The sequence below is a fragment of the Cydia strobilella genome, chromosome 6, assembly GCF_947568885.1.
Source record: "Cydia strobilella chromosome 6, ilCydStro3.1, whole genome shotgun sequence".
In the NCBI taxonomy this organism is placed as follows: Eukaryota; Metazoa; Arthropoda; class Insecta; order Lepidoptera; family Tortricidae; genus Cydia; species Cydia strobilella.
Window position 1 is genome coordinate 15,231,693 of NC_086046.1, and position 22,647 is coordinate 15,254,339.

The window sequence follows — 22,647 nt, forward strand, 5'->3', positions numbered from 1 at the left end:
GTTGCCGTTGTTTTGTATTGTGCCATTTTGTACCATACAAGTACCATATAATATCTTTAATTTCGTCCACAGAAAACTTAATTGTTTTAAAATGCTAATAATGTTTGATGGTCGGTGAAGATTCATTGCCAAAGTTATCGTAAAGTGTTATAATGTGGGTTAAGCCGCAGGAAGTGTTTATAAAAACTGCGTTGTGGTAATGTATATTCAAGCAGTGGCTTATCTATTTTGTACATATTATGCAGTTGTAACGATGATCTGGAAGTTGAAATGGAGTAATATTTTACAGGGATAGTGATGAAACGACGCTATATTTCGTACTTCAGAGACGGAAAGGGCATGGCAAGTCGGCGGGGCTGTCTTCGTTGCTCGTTAGTACGTTTGACAGTGTCCGAGATACAAAGCCTGCTCCATACCGGATACTCCACCAAACTCCCAATTCGGAAATATATTATGGTAAGAATTTACTATAAGAATTCTTAGGTTTAACTTTCAAATTGCCTATTTAATCAAATTAGTAGGTAGATTGTCACTATTTTAGAGCTAGACTTAGAATTACTTTTATTTATTCCCTTTGCTAAAAAGAAATATAAATCAAACTCCTTTCTGATAAGAGCTTGCAGATTTAACTGATATTTTCTCAAAAAATTATATATTTAATGATTCCTTGACTAAATTTAAACATCAAGTACTTTTGGTTTTAAAAGAACAAACGAATTAAATAGGTACACAGTAACTTTACACTTTAATTGCATATTTAATGTATAAAAATTGTTTTATCTTCATTAATCAAGCCCTTGTCCTAATTCAACTGTTGTTGTTAATTTTTAACTTTAGTTATCCCATATTTTGTTTTTCTATAATGAGCTATTAAGTGGTGGCAACTGTCTTGGTTTATGAATTATGTATAAGACACTAGTAATAAGAAACATGTACCGTTTGTGCCCAAATAAACATTAAAACATTATTTGGTCAAAAATGAATAGTTTACTTCAGTAACTAGTTGTTCATACCATTGTGATGTTTAATACTGGATCAGTTTTTATTATGATCTAAAAAAGTTGCCCTCACATATACAACTTGCTGACGTTTGCAGTTATATCATCAGCCCTAACGGAGCAAGATATTCGTCAAGATTGGCAGTGGTTGCTTGACAATGTTTGCCCCACACTACACTCCTTTGATACTGAGGAGGAGATCACCGAGTTTGTTTGTTGTAAAATTAACTCGATCATTGCTACGGAACAAGAAAACTTTACAGAAGGTCTAATTGTTTTCTATTTTCTTTATGTCCCTCCAATACCATTGTAAATTTTTCTACATATAAATCACACAATTGGGTTAGATTATTAAATAATGTATGTATATTTATGTGTTTTGCCTGAAGATTGTTGTAAAAATTATTGTTTTTTTAGACGAGGATACAATAACATACAAAAATTTTGTGTATGAGTTCCACCAAAGGTTTGGAATGCCAAAAGATGAAAAATTGGTGTGTTATTACTCCTGTAGGTGAGTCATTGTCTTTGTTATTTCAAGTCTTGATATGTGAATCATGTTTGACCTAATTCTGATGGAGGTCTGGGTACTGCTTAATTTAAAATTTGATTTTGATAACATAGTAACTCAGGAGTGAGATTGTACTGTGTATGTTTGAATACTTATTTGCTATGAACAAAATTTTACAACATAAATGTAAACCTTGTGTAGGCTAGAAGATTTATAATAAAATGAAGGTTTTTGAAAATGGTTTTGTTCTCCTGATGACCTCCCTATTATGTATGTAGCATATAGGCCCAATTTTTTTTTTGATAATTCTAATAAAATAAGTTTAGATATACAGTCTTTGGGATGTTAAACAATTTCAATTATCCTGGTCACCATTTATAAAAATAAATTATTTATTGTAGTTTAACTTGCATTTCATGATTCTGAAATATTAGTCATTTGACAGTTACTGGAAAAGCAAAATGCCTAGACAAGGCTGGATATACCTGTCCGTCCACTACATGTGCTTCTACTCCAACATATTCGGACACAAGACCTCAATCAAGATCCGATGGGCCGATGTGACAGAGCTAGCCAAGACCAACAGTTTACTGTTTCCGGACTCTATCAAAGTGGTGACGAGAGATGCGGAGCATTACTTTACCTTGTTTTTAAAGAAAAATGAGACATATGCACTTATGCAGCAGTTAGCGAATATTGCAATGAAACAGTGAGTATTTTTGTTTGTACAGGATATCTCCTGTTTAAGGAGAGGTCTTAATGTAAGTTGTGCCTCATCAAACATTTCTCTCTTACATGTGTTAAAGTACCATTCATGTGTGTCTACCAATTTAACAATGAAATTAAAATAGTATACCATACAAAACAATATTTTACTTACATATCGTCATACAAACACTAAATACTGAAGCACAAAATTAATCAAATTACTTAACAAATTACAAAATATAAAACTTGCATACGATTCTCGTTAAATTACGGTATTTGGTCAAACGGCTGAATTCTCTGTACTTTATAGATGTAGATGTAGTGTAGGGACGCCCGGCCGGGAGCAGGCGGGCTGTCGATCACGTGTCGCGTTCATTCAGCCCAATTCCCCGAAGTTGGAGATGCAGGTTACCGTCCCGGTGGCATTCCCACACTGTTCTCCTGAAATCTTGTTGTATTCTATGTATAGTTAGCAATGTATTGAAATGTAAAATACCCTGTAAATGGGCCTTTAACCTTAATCTCAAATATCTCAATCCAAAGGTTGAGTTTAATTGTTAGCTGAGATATTTTTTACTTGCAAGTATTTCTATTGTATTACAACTAAAATAATTGGGAACCTGATTAATTATTGCTTTTGATTATGTTATGGCAGAATGAAGATGGATTTTTTTAATGAGTGCAGTTGGCCTAAGCCTAACTAGTACAGAGTAGGTAAAATATTATAGTTTAATTTTTAAATTGAAATGGGGTTAATTAAAAGTATTACCGCGGATTTGGTGTGTCATAGATCTATATCAATAGTTTGCGGAGGCTCCGCAAACTATTATATCATCACTAACTTGATATATGCTCCACACATATCAAGTGACTGATAAGTGTTAGTTTATTAATTGTGTTGATTTGATTTATACTAACAAACTCTGACTCCTTTAATATAGGCAGAACTACAGGTCGCATTTCTCAACCGATTCTCGTCCGAACATCCAGACATACGGAACTATCCATTATGTCGTTAGTATTTTAGGGTATTCTTTATGTTTACTTAGACTTTCGCTTTCGCTCGGTTAATAGTAAGCCATAGTATGTTATTGCAATACGGTTTATGAATTATGAATTAACTGGCGGTGTAAAATGGGTTATCCTATAACTTTATTCCATCTGTTTCAAGGTTGATCGATGACAAACCAGGTAGCTTCAATATAGACAAGGACCTTCTAACGAAACTCAGCAAAAACGTACCAAAGAAACCCTCCTTCTTAAAACGAGACCTGGACGCGAGAAAGCAGTCTAATCTCTACACGCTAAGGTTCAGATTGCCGCAGACGGAAAAGCTGGACGGGTCCGAAGAGTGTTCCCTGTGGACGCCTTATAATAAAAGGCATAACTGGGGGCGGCTGTACTTATCGCAGAATTTCATTTGTTTTGATAGTCGGGTAAGTAAATGTGAAGATTATTTGCTTGAGATTACGACGGTTTTACCTTTAGTTTGTGCTTGACGGATGGTTTATCATAATTAGTCAAACTGCGGCAGCGCCAGCGTGGTTTAAATATTAACTTTGTTTTGTTTGTTGTCAAGGCTGGAATTCAAATGGATTAATGCCATTTGTATGTATGTATGTATGTATGTATGTAAACACTTTATTGTACATAAGACAGATTACAAACACAATAAAAGAACATAAATATATACAATGTACAAAGGCGGACTTATCCCTATAAGGGATCTCTTCCAGTCAACCTTTGAGCAATTGAGAATGAAACAATAAACAGATCAAGATAAACAAACGAACACTATGAACAGAAAGTAAATTATGGTTCAATTATTACAAACGTAAATAATTAAAACCTGTAATCTAGAATATAAAATAAACATATATATATATATACAATACATATCCATATAAACACAAATATATACCTATAAATATATATACATATATATACATATATTATCACAACTAAATAAATAATCTTGTCAATAAGAAAACTTGTCATAGGGGCATTTCATGAGGATGACGCTTACAAGACGCTTTAATTTGCCTTTCATGGCAGCTATCTCAATTAAATGCGTAACGCTCGAGAATAATTTGTTAGGTATAAATTGTAAAATACCAGACCAAAGTTCTTAGTATTTTCAGAAGCATTGGAATAAAGACATTTAGTAAGCGACATTTGAGAGAGAGAGAGAGAGAGAGAGAGAGAGAAAATTTATTTAACATCACAAAACATGAAACATAAAATATGTAGGTTAATAGTTTACTAATGTACCTAACTAGATACATTACTTCTTAACTAAATTAATTGACATTGGCATTAAAGACAGCGTGATGTTAAAAAGGAGTCTCGACTCAGCATAATGTTGCAGTAAATTTACTGCAACGCTGGTTTTCAGTCGGATCCTATAAACAAAAAGAAACAATAAGTACCTATTACATAATAAAAGGAATAAAGACAAAAAAAGTTTTAAGTGATAAAAGAAAAAAAAAAAAGAAACCTTAAGTATTAAGAACATTAAATGAGAAAAAGAAAGATAAAGAATAGGTATATGGAAGGTGTATGAAATGAAAGTGTGCATTGTGTTGTTGAGTGTGTAGTTCTTGAATTACCTCCATAATCGCCACTTTCAAGTCTAAAATGTATTGAAATGATACATTTCAGAATTGACTTCTAATTGGCGGTAAACACTGAGTAGGTATGCATGTAGCTCATAGTGTTAATTAGGTACATTTGCATATTCACATAGTTCCCCAGACTAAACAGAGCGTTACATTATAACAATTTATGTTATGATATTAAGACTGCATGTTGACATTGTTTGTTAGCCGAATAGGTTATCGCATCGTCGCACGCGACGCGATGTTACTATTTAATTACTTAAGCAAGAGCTATAAATGCAATTATGATAATGGTGAGGCCGAAATCTAATTTATTTTAAGGGTATTTGTAGATTTACAGTATACTTACGTATAAAATGATTAAGAAGACTTGGAGCCACGCGAACATAGGCAAATTTAATTCATAAAGAAATTTTAAATTTGCACCATAATGTGGTAATCTTATGAAACACACTCGCAATTGTCAGAAGTATTTCAAATTTTTGACATGCATAATAGAAAGTGCATTCGCGGCGCGTGTACCAGATCTAAACATACCTAATAATAAATGTTTACACATTATAATGCTTACAAACTAATTAAAACGGAAAGTGGCTCAGCTAATGTCTGCGCCAGAAGGCCTCGGGGCACAGCGGCCCTAAGGGCTTCAAGTAACGGGCGCTGTTATTCTGCCACTGCCATTGATTAAGAGGGAAGAATACTACGTACTCGTCCATACAAAAAGAGAAATAGTTTTTCCACTTCTAAATATTTTTCATTCTCTATTATTTTTTAGTACGTTATTGACACAATGAAAGACAAGGTTTATAGGTTTTCAAAATTTGCAATAAGTAGATTGAAACTTATAGGCACCTCAAAAACTTAATTTTTGTTATTAAAACTTGGTCGAATTAAGCCGTTTGTTTTATAAAAACTCTGTATTTAAAAAAAACCAAACCTATTAACCTAGAATATATTATGCTGAAGCGATCGACGTCAAAAGTGATTTGTTAAAATTTAGTTAGTGGAAACCGTTTTTTCCGAAATGGAAATTTCATCAATAAAGCACCTATTGTCAGTCGCGAGCTGCAACGCTCTCTATCGCACGATTGGGGGTCGGCATGAGCGCATGAGCGATAGCATGTGTTTTCCTAAATACCCTATTTCGTTAGGATCGCAAAACTATTCTTCCCTCTTAATATAGCTAATCCTCCACCTCATCTCACAATACCACACCACCTCACATCCGATTTACACTAAATTTCAGGTGCGTAACCTGGTTCGTCTAACGATCCCCCTGCGCACCGTGCACCAAGTGGAGCGAGCAGACTCGGGCGGCACGGGCAGCTCGGACTCGGGCAGTATCCTCATCACCACCGCGCACCACACCAGCTTCCTCTTCGGGAACATCTCCGACCGCGAGTTCCTGGTGCACAAGATCTCAGAGCTGCTAGCGAAGCTGCCCAAGTGAGTGAATGAATGATTCTAAGCTTATTAGTCGTTCACCTTATGCAAACGTCGAATCATGGGGTTGCCAGATATCCGACATTGTTTGAATCTGTGAACGATCCAGAATCGACACAACGTAGTTGTGCACTAAGTAACATTTTTCAAGATTGTTTACCATTTTTGTAATACTAAAACAACGAGGTATAGTAGTAAATGTTTGACATCCTGCTGATCCACATATTATAAGGGGCCGTAAAGAACGGTTTACTTCAACATATGTGACTACAATATCTTACACTACTTAACACATGAACCTAACATAATATTCTACCTTTCCACCACTAACAATTGGGCTCAGTTTGTAAACTGGAGATAAACATGGTCACAAGATTTTTTAGGTACAACAATTTTTACCTTCCACGGGTTACTTTGTATCAGCAATATTATCAAAGATGCTGATCCTATATTGAATTATTAATAAAATATTATAGCAAGAAATTCTCAATTTCTTATCAATTTCCCTTGCCTTTGTTCATCTTTGGGCTCTATCATCTAATTTTTCAGTTTCATTTCAGCTATTAACTCGAATGCAGCCAGGACGACTTTTGGAGTTATTCAAGTTAAGGATATATTATCAAACTTTTTTTAAGAACATGTGAATAAAATCGTTAATAAACTAGCAAAATGTATGATCTCTGTTATCAAGTTCATGCCAGTTACATTGACCTTTTGCATTCAACGATTTCACAAAAAAAGTTTGAAACGTATCTTTCAACTTGTATGTATCATTTTCAGTCATACAATTTTACCCCTGCTACGCGTATGGTCTACTAACCGAGGGTGCCCCCTTTATTTAAATAAATTCTCAATCTGTTGAATGTCAGTGATGTGTACAGGGAGAAGCCACACAAGAAGACCGAGGAGCCGTCGTGGGTGCCGCAGCCGCCGCTCATGTCGCTGTTCCTGACGCAGCAGACTTCGCCCATCAAGCAGATACAGCAGAAAAAGGTGTGTACAACTCTATATCATACTAACAGCAACAACAACATACTTAACTGATCATTCATGGAACTTATGTCTTTGTTATAAGGTTTACAAATGGGTAACTGTGTGTGTGTGTGTACAACATACAAAACCAGAGTCGTAAAATATTGGAATGAGCAAACGATAATATTTAGACAAGCAACCAGCGGAATGGTATCGCCATAGGCTACGCGCGGACTGCTTTTACGAAGACCTCTTTTTAAACACGCATTTTTTTCAGTGTTTCTTTTAGTAGGTACCTTCCCGAATAACGAAGGCTATCCACACTAACCTTTGTCTACATCTAGTTACATTTTGATAGAGCTGCAAATACAAAAATAGTAATTATTCTATTCTTTCAGGAGAAACAATGGGAAGACCACATGACAGACGTCGGTCGCGGTATAAGCATGTACCAAACCACCGCCGGCAGCGAGTTGGTCATCAACGGCATACCAGAGTCCCTTCGAGGCGAACTATGGAGCGTCTTCTCTGGCTCCATATTACAGAAGACCCAGAATAAGGGACTATATGAACGGCTCGTGAATGAAGCGTTATCTTCCAAGAATCAGGCGAATGATGAAATTGAAAGGGATTTGCATCGGTCGCTGCCCGAGCATCCGGCTTTTCAAGATAATGTTGGTGAGTACGTTTTTTGTTACTTCTTTCCATCCAGTGACCTTTGTGAGATTGTCCGTCCATCTTGTCAAATGCTGTCCTGTAAAGCGCTTTCCTGACCGTGGTTGTCACTCTAGACCTTCGCGTCCATCCTTATTGATTTTAATGAAACTATTTTTACTGCATTCTAAATTTGAATGTGATCTTTCCAGGCATTTCTGCACTCCGTCGCGTCCTCTGCGCATACGCACTCAAGAACCCGACCATCGGCTACTGCCAAGCCATGAACATCGTGGCTTCAGTATTGCTTATATACTGTCCCGAAGAGCAAGCGTTCTGGCTGCTGGCCACCATCTGCGAGACGCTACTGCCGGATTATTACAATACGAGGGTCGTTGGTGCTTTGGTGAGTCACTTAATGTCTACAAAAATATCGATATTTGCCGAAGTATTGGTGTTGGATCTCATTCTAAAGGAACAAAGAGTTGCAGAACCGTGTTTGGAAAAATATGGCGAATTGCGAAATGTGTAGGCGCCGTAAACATTATATTATAATCAAGAATCTCTAAGTACCTGCCAAATTTCATTGCCGATCATATGCCACCTGTTGAAAACTTACTATCTTATTAGCTAAAAAAAGCTTCTTTATCTTGTAAATCATGAAATGTCTTTTATTTGTTGCTCGCCATAGTTTTTAGGGTTCTGTACCCAAAGGGTAAAAACGGGATCCTATTACTAAAACTCCGCTGTCCGTCTGTTCGTCTGCCTGCCACCAGGCTGTATCTCATGAACCGTGATAGCTAGACAGTTGAAAGTATCACAGATGATGTATTTCTGTTGCTGCTTTAACAACAAATGCTAAAAATTACGGAATCCTCGGTGCGCAAGTCCGACTCGCACTTGGCCGGTTTTTTTATAATATAATGCGTGAGCTAACTACTAGACTGGGCTTACCTACTAAAGTGTCACTAGATATCAAATTTTTATTCGCCATAATTCTCAGAATATTAGTCATAGTCATAGTCTTTTCTCACATTAGATACAACCGATGCTAATTCAATTTTTATTTTTAGGTCGACCAAGGCGTACTAGAAGAGCTAACCGAGGCCCACCTTCCCGAGCTCCACGCGAAGTTAGACGAGCTCGGCATGATGAACATGATCTCCCTGTCCTGGTTCCTCACGCTGTTCATCAGCGTCATGCCCTACGAGTGCGCCGTCAACGTCATGGATTGTTTCTTCTACGACGGAGCTAAGGTCATCTTTCAGGTCAGTAAGGGTTCCTCCTAAAGTACTATTGAAAAGTGTGTCTTATGATTTTCGGTATATTTGGCATCGAAGGAGACCATTCTTCCAACAGTTTTTTAAGATCCCTTGGGAAAGCCCTCAACAAAACATGAAGTCGCTCAAGATCTTAGGAAGCAGTTGGAAGACCTTCTTGGTCATTATCTTATGTCTGATGGACGTAAGTATTGTGGATGACCTGCTCGTGATTTTTGTGGAAGAGAGTAACGAAAGACTATTAAAGATAATAATAGAGGAGGTCGTTTCTAACAGTACTTCGGCTAAAACTATTGATGATGATATTGATGAAGGTCTGATCAAGGTCTTTGCAAACCATTGGGTTTGGATGGTGAAAGACTAATCTTAAATAGCGGTGACTTTTTTATTAATCCTTTATTAGAGAAAGGAGTGGTCCATTTCAGTTCAGTTCTACTTCCGAAGCCACATTGAATGCCCGATTTCTTTATGCTTCCAGGTGACTCTAAAAATTCTAGATATCAACCGAGACAAGTTGCTCAAATGTACAGAAGACGGGCAGGCAATGCAGGTGCTCAATGACTACCTGAAGGGCATCTACAATGATGAAGCCATGGCGTTATCCACCGAGCCGAGGACCGCTGAGAAGGTGAGACCATAAGTCGTGTCGATCATACTGGACCACCTACCACCTAACGTTATGTTATGGCTGGGGATCTAATGTCAAAAAGTGATATTTGCTCTATCAGGTCGTAAATGTATTATAAATCTGGGATTTATTTGAAATAATCCGATTTGAAAGAAGTAATTTACGGGACTTCAAAGTCTGACTGACAGTCCAGACGTCTATCATACGTTAACGCTATAGAATTGCGTGCGCTTTTAGACAAGCACTGAACGTGACTGTGGACAAGGGTCTAAGTGCTAGCTGCTCACAACCAACGTGACCTATCGTGAGAAGACTAAAACAAATCCGAAACGAATATCCCAAACTCTGTTCAGAGTTGTTAAATTTTTTGTATCATGTTTCTTCTCATTGTTTTTTCAGAGCGTCAAAATCCAAGACATCATCTACCAGTCGTACCGCTCATACGGGCAGAGCGTAACACCAGAATGCATAGAACATCTTCGGCTGAAGCACCGTCTCCGAGTGGTTCGGCAGTTAGAAGACAGCCTCGAGAGGAACACGCTGCGAGCGCTGCAGATGGACCGGCTGCTGGAGCCGCAAGAACTGCAGGTCTTACTTTTATTAGCGCTCTGGGGTTCCTAAAAGAGCCTAGGCTCCGATTTCACTTTCCAATTCCAATCCAGCTGGGAATTTATAGACTGGCAAACAAGTTTTGTCAGTAATAGCAGAAGAACAACATAGGGTATTTTGACTGTATTTAAAATAAATTATTTTACACCATGCATTTAATAAAGCACCAAAAAGATTAATAGAGAGCCGTCTTCGGCTGACAGCAGTTATTTTTAGACACAATGTCTATTTTGGTGTGACGTCACATGCTAGTGTTTCATATAAATTCCATAGTAGCAAAATCTTTTTAACATTTCGATAAAAGAAACTGATATGACTAGTAGTGAAATACCCTATTCTACTCATCCCTCTTTTTGGGGTTGTAAGTTATAATAATAGTATAAGGAAAATACAGTGTGATTGTGTCTGCCTATGTTCCACTGACACACGACTTTTGCTAACCTATAGTAGGCAAAGTATAACACAGCTGTCATCCAAACTGACATTTCCCATTTGGTCCCAGCTAGGGCACAAAGTACAGTATATTAGACTTATATTGACCGGGATATAGACCGTGATTACCTTTTGGATTGTTTGTATATCCCGGTCAATATAAGTCTAGTGAAACTAACCGTGAATCATTCAAAACTTTTACAGTATATTGTCTGCAAATTAATATACTTGACGAAAACAATATACCAATGATATATGTTAATTGTTAACATAGAATGTTTGTGTTACTTACAGGAACTACTAAGTATAATCCGTGAAGAGCTCCTCTGGGCTAAACGCGTGCCGTGCGAGCGACTAGAAGCCCCATACGAAGCGTATAGACTCGACTACACACAGTTCAAGAACCTGTTCACTGCTCTGTCGTCGTGGGGGAAGGGGGAGTGCGCTGAGGCCATCACTGCTAGGATGTTTAAGGTAAGATGTACGCTTTTCTTATGTTAAAAATCATTAACAAGTTTGGGAACAAATCAAATTATTTTATTAAATATTTTGATTTGTGTTTTTTAAAGTAGTCACACTACTATATATAAATTAAAAACTGTAATAGATGTCATATATTAAAGAAAAAGTGACGAAGCCCTCCAGTGGTGAAGGCCGGATTCGAACCGGCGTCTTTAGCTATCGCGGCTAACGCCATGAACCCCTAGGCCACCCCGCCACGGCGGTGCCCGTCCGAATTTCTCGACTATATGCCATCTTAGTAAGACTAGGCGTCTTTGACCAGCTCTAAGGGCAAGCAGTGCGCGCTTGCACCTCCTAAACGAACTCCTTACGGATTTACGTTGTAGCGAGAGAGACTGGTGCTGCCATCTATGAACAAGTTTGGGAACAAATCAAATTATTTTATTAAATATTTTGATTTGTGTTTTTTAAAGTAGTCACACTACTATATATAAATTAAAAACTGTAATAGATGTCATATATTAAAGAAAAACTGGAGGGCTTCGTCACTTTTTCTTTAATATATGACATCTATTACAGTTTTTAATTTATATATAGTAGTGTGACTACTTTAAAAAACACAAATCAAAATATTTAATAAAATAATTTGATTTGTTCCCAAACTTGTTCATAGATGGCAGCACCAGTCTCTCTCGCTACAACGTAAATCCGTAAGGAGTTCGTTTAGGAGGTGCAAGCGCGCACTGCTTGCCCTTAGAGCTGGTCAAAGACGCCTAGTCTTACTAAGATGGCATATAGTCGAGAAATTCGGACGGGCACCGCCGTGGCGGGGTGGCCTAGGGGTTCATGGCGTTAGCCGCGATAGCTAAAGACGCCGGTTCGAATCCGGCCTTCACCACTGGAGGGCTTCGTCACTTTTTCTTTAATATATGACATCTATTACAGTTTTTAATTTATATATAGTAGTGTGACTACTTTAAAAAACACAAATCAAAATATTTAATAAAATAATTTGATTTGTTCCCAAACTTGTTCATAGATGGCAGCACCAGTCTCTCTCGCTACAACGTAAATCCGTAAGGAGTTCGTTTAGGAGGTGCAAGCGCGCACTGCTTGCCCTTAGAGCTGGTCAAAGACGCCTAGTCTTACTAAGATGGCATATAGTCGAGAAATTCGGACGGGCACCGCCGTGGCGGGGTGGCCTAGGGGTTCATGGCGTTAGCCGCGATAGCTAAAGACGCCGGTTCGAATCCGGCCTTCACCACTGGAGGGCTTCGTCACTTTTTCTTTAATATATGACATCTATTACAGTTTTTAAAAATCATTAATTATAAACTGAAATAAATGTCATATACTAAGAAAAAGTGACCAAGGCCTCCAGTGCCCCAGGCTGGAATCGAACCAGCGTCCTCTGTTATCGCGGCAGGTGCCTGTAGGTAATTTGATTGTGACGTCACATGCTAGTGTTTCATATGAATTCCATAGTAGCAAAATCGTTTCGACAGTTCGAAAAAAGAAACTGATTTGGCCAGTAGTCAAATACCCTATTGTTCAGTTTCAGAAACACGTGGGTTTTTAAACAAAATGTTTGTGTGGCTTAATTGTATAGAAGAGTGGATATTTATATGTGCCGTTTTCAACTAAAAAGGTACTTATTGTCGGTTATAAGGCGTTATTTCCATAAAGCTTCAATTTGAAACCAACTTTATCGACAACCGACAATGTGGTACCTTTTAGTTCAAAACGTCACATATGTAGTATAGGGTATTTGACTACTAGTCAAATCAGTTTCTTTTTTCGAACTGTCAAAACGATTTTCTTACTATAGAATTAATATGAAACACTAGCATGTGAGGTCACAATCAAATTACCTACTCTTTATAGTTTTATACGGGTTTTAAAATAAAAATGGTGTCTAAAAATAACAGCTGTGTACGTTTCTCTATTAATCTTCTGGTGCTTTATTTCATGCATGGTGTAATAGTACATTACTACAGAGGCCGGGAAGTAAGGGGTTGCCGGCCGAATGCATATATACGGCCGAACGTAGTGAGGCCGGATAGTTATGAGGCCGACAACCCCTTTTCACGCCGATGTATGTATAGTGCTTTTCTCAAACATGCAATGAAATAAATAAAGAAATCTCCACGAAATCAAAGTTTTAATTCTAAAGAAACTAAAAGTAAACTAGGCACAAAATATAACTACCACTTGTACCTATCTTTATCACACGTGTCGTATATTTTACACATGTAGTTAATCAATTTATTACACAAATGTTCAAAGGTATATTTATGTATCTTTGATTTTTCGCCTTGTATCCTTCTGACTGTAGTTTTAGCCACATAACTAAGATTACATCGTTTTTTATGTTGATATTATGCTTCACATACATCGTTGCCTTAAACATGGAGTATAATTAACAGGTATTCATTTAATATTTTCGTCGGAACTCATATTAAATAACACAATAAACAACGCACAATAAATCCAATAAAATATAATTACAGATACACAATGAAAAATGTTCAACTTTACCTCCAAAACGATTAAAAAACCACCAACGCGTGTTTGAGTAGACATTTTTACCGCTAATATTTAAATGAAATATGTTTGTCAAAGGACTGTCTCATTTCAAACATAGACAGAGATAATCATACTATCTTTGTCTTATACTGGTACTAGCACCCAAAAGAAAAGGATGAGTATAGTTTTTTTGTTCTTATTTACTGACAAACTGGTTTGACCAACTATATTCTCTGTATTTGTAGGTAAATTTGTAATTAAATATTATTGGAATTTGTTAATAATGTTTTATTTATATATTTTTTGTAAATTTGATACAAATAAAACTGCAAAATATATTAATAATCGTTTATTGTTTTTTTTAAGGGGTATTGGCAGAATGTCATTCCGAACCATAAGCAAATATTGGTTATAATTTTTTTTTTTGGCTGAATGCCATGATGCTGTGTCTCAAATATATGTGAAATGGAAATTAAAAAAGAGCCACTTCCCGGCCTAGGCCTGCAACTTTGTATGAAATTTCATTACAGGCCCCTCGTCTAGCCGCGCCGGAGTCGTGATACTTCCCAGCCTAATATAAAGAACGTAATATCAATATTACAGAGCATGTTTGAGAAAAATAATTTATTTAAAATACAGTCAAATACCGTATTGTTTATTATACCAGCTAATGGACAACGACAGCGACGGGTTCGTGTCGGCCCGCGGGCTGTCGCTGGCGCTGGGCGTGAGCGCGCGCGCGGAGGCGGCGCGGCGGCTGCGCGTGCTGTACTGCGCGCACGCGCCGCCGCTGCTGGCGCGGGAGGAGCTCGAGCTGCACGACGCCAGGGCCGCCGGGGCCGCCGGGGCCGCCGGGGCCGCGGCCGGCGCCGAGCTCGCCGCCGATGCCATCTCCTTCTTCGACAGGTTGCCGATGCCGTGTTCTACTATCTTATTTAGGGCCACGCGCACCATCCCACTAACTCGGAGTTAACCGGTTACCATGAGTCCGGTTAAACCCGGGTTAGTGGGATGGTGCAAGTGGCGCTTATTCTGTTGAGAGGAAAGCGAATGACCGCGCGAAATCGCTTTTCCATACAAACGAAGTCCTCATTTTCCTCTCTGTATTAAGACTGCGTCGACCGTCCCAGTGGCGCCCTCATTAGGGGAATTGTGTTTTCTAATAAAACAATTACTTTCTGTATAAATCACAATTCCCAAGTCTTAACATTATTGAAAATATTTTATCACAATTCTATGTATATCAACCACAGCTATTCCCCTTCGTTTGAATTTTTTAATTATTATAAAAACTTCATAAAAATGTATGGAATATGTTCTTCGCTCTTAACTCTTTTTTAAATGGTTAATATATCATATACAATTTATAAAAACACATTTATTCATTCGTGGAAACTGTGTGGCTTGTGAAAGTGTATTCTGATTTTACTATGTGTGTTGTATCTGCCTGTTTGTTTCCCAAAGGTTTAAATAAATAAATAAATAAAACTTCAGCGCCCTCAAACTAAAATCATGAAAAGTGTATATGTATAAGGCGTACTGCGGCGTTCCAATGCAACTGGCTTTTGGCGCCCATATAACGTCCAGTGCCCAGTGTGCCCGCATACAAAAAAAGTTGAGCCTAGCCTAACGTAAGGCTCGCGCTGTGCGCACTGCAGCCTACGGCGCCCTCATTCTAAAAGCATTTAACTTATTTTAATGCAATTACTTAAGGGGATCCCATGCCCCAATGACCTTCCATCTGAATCCTTTAGTTTTCTAAAGTTTTTTGTAGCTTATCATATTAACAGCAACGGCTTTAAGCAAATAGTATCCCATGTTTACTTCAAAGTTCATTGTGTTCGAGATATTTGGCATCAAAGTTCAACAATTTTAGGCCGAAAAACTAGTTAAAATTTAATTCCTCTGACCATTTTTTTGAGATGTCAAACACGAACCCAAATATGTAGATTTCGTATATGTAAGATCTTTCACAGCAATCGAGATACGAAAAAAGATTTTATTTAGACAATGTTTTAAAAAATCATAAAAAATAAGTATGTATTTATTTCTTTCAAATTCCGGTAGACAAAAATGGAGATAAAAGAACCGATAGCCGTTTGTCTTATAATTCTATCTATAGTGCAAATGGAAGAAATACGATTTAAAATTTGTCAAAAATCGATTAAAACCTCGGGAAGCCCCTTAACACTATTTCATCGATTTTTGCCTACAACGAAAATGTACCACTGTGACTTATTGTTACAGTGTAGAAAACCCGTCCGGATCTGAACCTTTACCTCAAGAGCTGCAGCGGTCTATAAGCGACGTCGGTGACGCCGGCTACATGGACAAATCCAGCGACAGCTCCAACACCCTATCAGGTACAGTAAGCAGATATAACGGACCCTCCCTCCTCTCTGCAAACAAGTTTATATGCAAGGGGGGTCAGTTGTCTTTGCAGCTTATTGTACATGAACTTTTTACTTGGCTGTTCGTACCGTAGACCAAGTCGGTTTTATCTTTCTGTAGTACTACATATTTGAGAAACAAGCATATAGTCTGTCTGATGGTAAGCGGTTACGGTAGCATATGCACGCTTGCAAATTCAGCTTAGAAACTTTCAATTTAGAAAAATGCGCACTCCTTTTTGAAGTCTCCGTATCTGACAAGTCTTTTAACAAAAAGTTTATTCCACAGCCTTCATTCAATTCTTTGGAGGGTTCGTTATAGGAAAGTCAAAGTCAAATCATTTATTTGCCATACTTGTGTATATACATCCAAATATACAATAAATAGTACTATTTACATTACAATAATATTTTCACCTTGTTACTATTTACAAAAAAAAAAAATATTAAATTATTAAATACAAATTCGTTCGGTATTAAAGTTTTTAACTTGACCTGTACCTATTTTGAGTTGAATCTATGAATGTACTAATATTTAAGTATAAACTGTATATTTACCATTGTATAAAACCAATTAGCATAAGTTTTAAATGAATAAATATTATCTTATCTTATTATTTACAGCCACATCATTTAAAGTTTACCTAATTAATAAATTAAATTAAATCATAAAAAGTCAAATACTGAATGTAAATCTAAATAAAAAAAAACAATAAGTAATTCTAATGTCTAATCTAGTGCGTTTGCAAAATATTCCTCTAAAAACTTATAAAACAACCATTTTGGTTCCCAAGTCCGAGAGTGAATGACTTTTCTGGCGGATTCCCTCGAGTCTTCAAAACGGGACGGAATGAGGGCTATCGTTTTTTTGCTCACCAGTTGGCGCCTCTGTTGATCGTGGTCCAAAAGACTAAATAACAGCTGTCAGTCATTGAAGTGACAAGTGACATTTGACATTTCGAATTATGGAAAAGACCACCATTAGCCCTCATTGAATGAATAAGGTTTTTCAGCAACGAGCGTGGACCCTATAGCGGAATCCATCCGCGCCTGCGCCTGGTCCGGCATCGGGCCCGGGCCCGGGTCCGGCGCGTCCACGCCCGGCGCCGGCGCCGGCGCCGGCACGTCGCCGCCCGCCGCCCCGCCGCTGCCCCGCGCGCACTTCCTGCAGCTGCTGGCCGCCATACACTCGCTCACGCTGCATAAAGACCAGTTGTATGAGGCGGCCGTGCAAGCTGGTACGTAACTGTTATACTAATTGAACTCGTCGAGTCCCAACCCCCTAAATTTTTAAAAAGCCGCCGAATTTACTAAAAAGTCGGTTCAAGTCTCAAAATAACTTTAAAAAAGAGACCTGGACGGATTGTAGCCCTTTACGTCCTGCCATATTGGCATATCACGTCATATTTACTTTGAATTTTATTATAGCGTTGCCGCGACTTTGTAAGAAAATCATAAATCGTAATCTCGTTCAGACTTCCAGTATTCCTTCTTTGGGATCGACTACCGGGATAAAAAATATCGTACAACCAGAGTAACATGTAAACATAAAAATGTTCACCTTTATCATTTTGGTACCTTTTTTTCTAGGTACGCTCCTGTTGAAGATGGGCGAATGGAACCACCGAAGGGCGAGCCTGGACCGCGAGATATCACAAGACAGCCTGTTCTTAGCAGCAGCCGAAAAGCAGCCCGCGATGCGTCAGGTAAAGGGGCCCTGATTACCAGTCCGCCGGACGATATCGGCCTGTCAGTTGTTCGGAACTGTCAAATTTTTGTTCTACCTAACAGGCCGCTATCTTCCGGCGGACTGATAATCAGTGGGCCCCTTAAGATACTGTTGTTCACCATCGACACCATCTATTACATTAAACTTACTAACCGTTTAGGATTTAAATCTAAATCAATGAGTACTTGCTTTGCATAAAACATATCTCTAATCCTATCTCTATCTTCTAATCTTAAAATCACACATATAAGACGTCGTTTTGTACAGATGGATCCCAACGGCAACACAACTTCCGATCAAGAAACTGAGCCATCCCCGTCAAAGGAAACCGAACCTTCGACGGACGAAGAATGGTCCATTTCCCTCGAGCAGTTCCTCGCCACAATGCTCTCACAGGAACCTCTAGAAGCGTTCTTCAACGAGAAAGTATCCATATTACCTGATTTAGAAGCCTTAAAACAAAGAGACAGGCTTCAGTCGATGTCGTGAAGGTTTTTGTGAACTATAAATGCATTTTTTTCTAATTATGAAAGAGATTTAATGAGGCCTTTTGCGCAATACTATATGCATTGTAAATATTTCCACGTCATGTTAGAGCGGTTATCGTTTGATGCTAAAATAAATTGTTAAACGTATGACCACAGAATAAATAATAGTACTACCGTACAGAAAGGAAACTTCCTATAAAACCGAAGTTTGACAGCGGTTCAGGGACGACTCATGCTGTCCTTTTCTAATACATATATGCAACTATCCCTTTCGACTATTTAGGGTTGTCAAAATTCAAGTCATTTTCTTATCTGTGGTCGTGCACGCAAAGGGACGTCTATTTGTGTCAGCCCTAATAATTGCTCGGAGCAATGCTAAGCCGAACGGAGCCGAGAATACGCGAAAGGAGGAGTTTCGCACCCCTCGTATGACAACGAGTATTATGGAATGGACCCATTGACCAAGCAAAGGGTTTTTGCGACTATAATCGCTACCGCCATGTACTTGTATTTCGGTACCTATCAGTTTACCAGTAGTATGTACTTTATTTCCTAATAGCAATGATTCATTGATTTGTATGAGAGTTAACATAGTCTGTCAAGCGATTTCAGTCAGTAGTAAAAAAAGCGCCATTTTTTAAAACCGGCCATGTGCGAGTCGGACTCGCGCACGGGGTTCCGTACCATTACGCAAAAACCAGCAAAAAAACACGTTGTATGGGAGCCTCACTTAAATATTTATTTTATTCTGTTTTTAGTATTTGTTGTTATAGCGGCAACAGAAATACATCATCTGTGAAAATTTCAACTGTCTAGCTATCACGGTTCTAGAGATACAGCCTGGTGACAGACGGACAGGCAGACAGACAGCGGAGTCTTATTAATAGGGTCCCGTTTTTACCCTTTGAGTACGGAACCATAAAATGTAGGCGCGAAGGGTAATCGTTCCATAAAAAAAAAATCGCGCCTTTTTCTACTGACAAAGTCGTTTAACCGGCTATAGTAAGGTTGGTATTCCATCTGCCCAACATCTTGGTCCAATGTGTATTTGCGTCTCACATTTTGCTTAATGAGAGAGTGAGACGCAATGCACATTGGACAAGTGGAATACCGCCCTAAGACAAATTCGTGCTTTGAATTTGACAGCTTATGTAGAGGGCGCTGTACGGCTCCGTAAATAGGGAATATTACGCAAAACTCTACATAGAGGGCGTCACTAGCACAATCACGGGGCCTACCTCGAAACACGTATTTCTAAAGTTCGGTTTCTGCATCTCTATCACTCTTGCATATTCGATCGATAGAGAGGCAGATAACAATATTTCGATTTTCGCGTTACGCGGTAGGCCACCTGTACACAAACCGCCTTGATGCATCAATGTCATAGTGTAGACTTGTCAAAAAACTGTATAAGGCTTAGTATGTAAATGTTACTCTATGGTTTAGTATGTGCACTAGTGCTGCACTCTGGCGGCAGAACATCGCAGTAATACTCCCTATTATACAGCTGTCGTTGAAAGTTTCCGTTTGACAATTCTGCTACAACAAAACAGCTAGCGATGTATAGCGACATCTTGTTCAGCCTCGGGGGCACGATTTTTTCTTTGCCTTTAATTATACATCGCATACGATGAATGAATCTTTGGTAATGGTATCGTATCCGAAACAATCTCTATTTTGAAGAGTAGGTGTTTTTATGGCGAACTCCTACCGTATTGACCTGTTACTTGTGTTAGTAACATACGTGCGAATATTCGTCTATTTTACTGATTAGTGTAACATTATCTTTTAATTCTTAAGAGTCCCCGGCAAGCTGGGCCGAATTGCACCTTCCCATACAAACGTAGTTCCGCTCTCATTTTAAAACTACTTGTTGGATTGTAATGAAACTTTGCACATACAATGACGTGAGGTATATCTAGGTCTGTAATTAGTTTATATAGCTCCAGTTTATAAAACAAACGAAATAAGTAAGTAAAAAGTTTCAGATCAATCTAGCTAGTCGTTTTAAAATGAGAGCGGAACTACATTTGTATTGAGTACCGAGCTTGCCGGGGACTCTTAAACAAGAAAACTACCTATAATTGTTTTACTTGTTAACAAAAGTTAACCTTAACTGTACTTGATAAATTTCAATCGTAAATGCTAATAAAATGATGAGTGAATAACATTGCAACTTAAAAACGTTACCAATACGTCTAGCGTTGAATTCTATTACTTTTTCATACAGTTAAACCGTTTTCATTAAAATAATCGCATAACTACCGAAAGGCATTATGTTTTTTAGGTCAAAATTATACAGGTATGATATGAAATTTATAGCCGCGTCTAAATTTATTGCTTTGATTTTTTTTATCATTTGAAACATTCGCATGATAAGCGATAAAAAAATAACATTCCAAATTTTATATTGTTACTTATTTTTTAATATTAGGAAGAAATGGGTCTTTTCCTTGTTTCCATTACCATGAATTTTAGTAAAAGGTGGTGAGAATCGAATCATTGTAGTCATTATAATAATATGAATTGCCAAAAATAGGTACGAGATTTTTTTAGAGAATGGTATTATTTACAAAAAACAAACATCCATTACTTTCTAACATGCAAAGAACCAAATTAACTGTTTCATACATTATACAATCAACAAAAAAATATCGTTATAGCCACTTTGAAAAGTCCCAAGTTTTATTTTTAAATGAATTTATAAAGTAGCCATATTAATTATAGTTGTATTAATCATATTTTATTTTTTAAGCTAAATATTTTTAGGAAAGTACTGAGGGATTGCATATTTCATAGCTTGCAAATGCTTCATATGTAAAATAATGGTGCTTCGCTTATATACGCCGTTTGTGGATGTAGTGCAATAACTAAAGATACTGGCCGGGGTGGCTAGAGGGACTGTTAAAGCCAATGAACTAAGTGTTCATATACCTTATTTGTATGGCATCGCTGGTGTCCACTGGAGATCGGTGCAAGATATTCTCAAGAACCTTAAATCATTTACTAAAACCATAGACAGAAAAACTATAGCAGGCAGACCTTATAGCGGTTTTGACTGATGATATGAACTACAATGCTAGGGTTGTCGTATTATATTACAGTACTTAGAACTGTTAAAACCGCTTAACGATGTATCATAAACTCGGTAAGTTGGGACTTGAGGGGTAATGTTACAACTAGAAAACGTTATCACTATGATAGTTACATAGTTAATAGTTATAAGAATGACTACTGACCGCAAACTTCGTCAATATTGCCTACCATGCTAAATACTCCCTGGCTAGAAAAAACTAGACAATTCCGCTTTCGCCGATTCCGCGATGATGTCGTTTCTTGGATACAGCTGTCGGTAGCCACATACAAAACTGGACGTTGTCGCGTAATACGGTCCGGCTGCCGGCAAAAACACCGGACGTCTACAACCGGCCTCACTGTTCAAGCCAGTGCGCAATATTGATCAAGTTTCCGTTTAAGATGCAAAGATTATAAACGGTTTTAAACTGTTGTGAGACATACTAACATTAAATCATTTTACGGTTTAGACTCACTACTACTCGGTTTAGACTATTAGTGCTTGAGAAAGGAGACCTAGGCTCTCCGAAACATGTCACGCGAGTGACTAAAACAAGTGAGTCTAAACCGTAAAATGATTTAATTATAAACGGTTTTCATTTTCTAATGGTACCCCTTACGACCTATTTTACCCCATTTGATGGTATTCTTCAACTGTTTATATAATACTATTTTTTTTCTTTATATCTATGTTATCAAAATATAAGTATATTTTTGTAAGCTTGTATTTAACCAGTAATCATACCAGCGGTGTCAGCATGGTTGCATTTTTATCACCTGTCACTTTCGCACTTACATACTTGTTAGAACGTGACAGGCGATAAAATTGCTACTGTGCTACAGAAATCAGGTACCTACAACCCGATACCAGACAATATTATAATTATACTTCTTAAAATAAGAATGTCCCATTATTTATAATCATAAAAAAATTATGAAGTATGTTTAGCCCTGTAGAGTCTAGTTTTGTATTATACAGTATCATGTAATTAATAAATCATATCTTATCTTAACAAAATATTAATGAAATTACGTTTACCTAATTAGTTTTACACAAATTTTGTCTAAACACCGAAAATTGCTTTAACTGGAATAATTATTCCATGCATGCATTCAGCAAATTT

The 22,647-nt window shown here is 37.7% G+C and overlaps 2 protein-coding genes across 3 annotated transcripts in view; one reads left to right on the top strand and one right to left on the bottom strand.

The window, feature by feature from the left end:
* On the top strand, positions 1-20,388 carry LOC134742444 (TBC1 domain family member 9). 2 transcript variants are annotated; one of them, XM_063675602.1, is made up of 19 exons: positions 1-196; positions 290-456; positions 1,097-1,264; positions 1,416-1,512; positions 1,955-2,218; positions 3,389-3,653; positions 6,082-6,281; positions 7,148-7,271; positions 7,649-7,928; positions 8,117-8,310; positions 8,978-9,172; positions 9,663-9,812; positions 10,212-10,400; positions 11,148-11,327; positions 14,509-14,747; positions 16,089-16,204; positions 17,245-17,469; positions 17,822-17,937; positions 18,228-20,388. In XM_063675602.1, the coding sequence occupies exons 1-19, from the start codon at positions 153-155 to the stop codon at positions 18,447-18,449; spliced, it is 3,435 nt and encodes a 1,144-aa protein (XP_063531672.1). In that variant the 5' UTR covers positions 1-152; the 3' UTR covers positions 18,450-20,388. The 2 variants fall into 2 exon arrangements, with proteins under 2 accessions (XP_063531672.1, XP_063531673.1); XM_063675603.1 differs by having other exon boundaries at positions 2-196; positions 7,160-7,271.
* LOC134742473 (tissue alpha-L-fucosidase) overlaps positions 10,547-22,647 on the bottom strand; it is a 27,253-nt gene continuing 15,152 nt past the window's right edge. The window contains exon 8 of the mRNA XM_063675668.1: positions 10,547-10,558. The gene's annotated coding sequence lies outside the window, so the exon portion shown is untranslated. The remainder of the gene's footprint in view (positions 10,559-22,647) is intronic.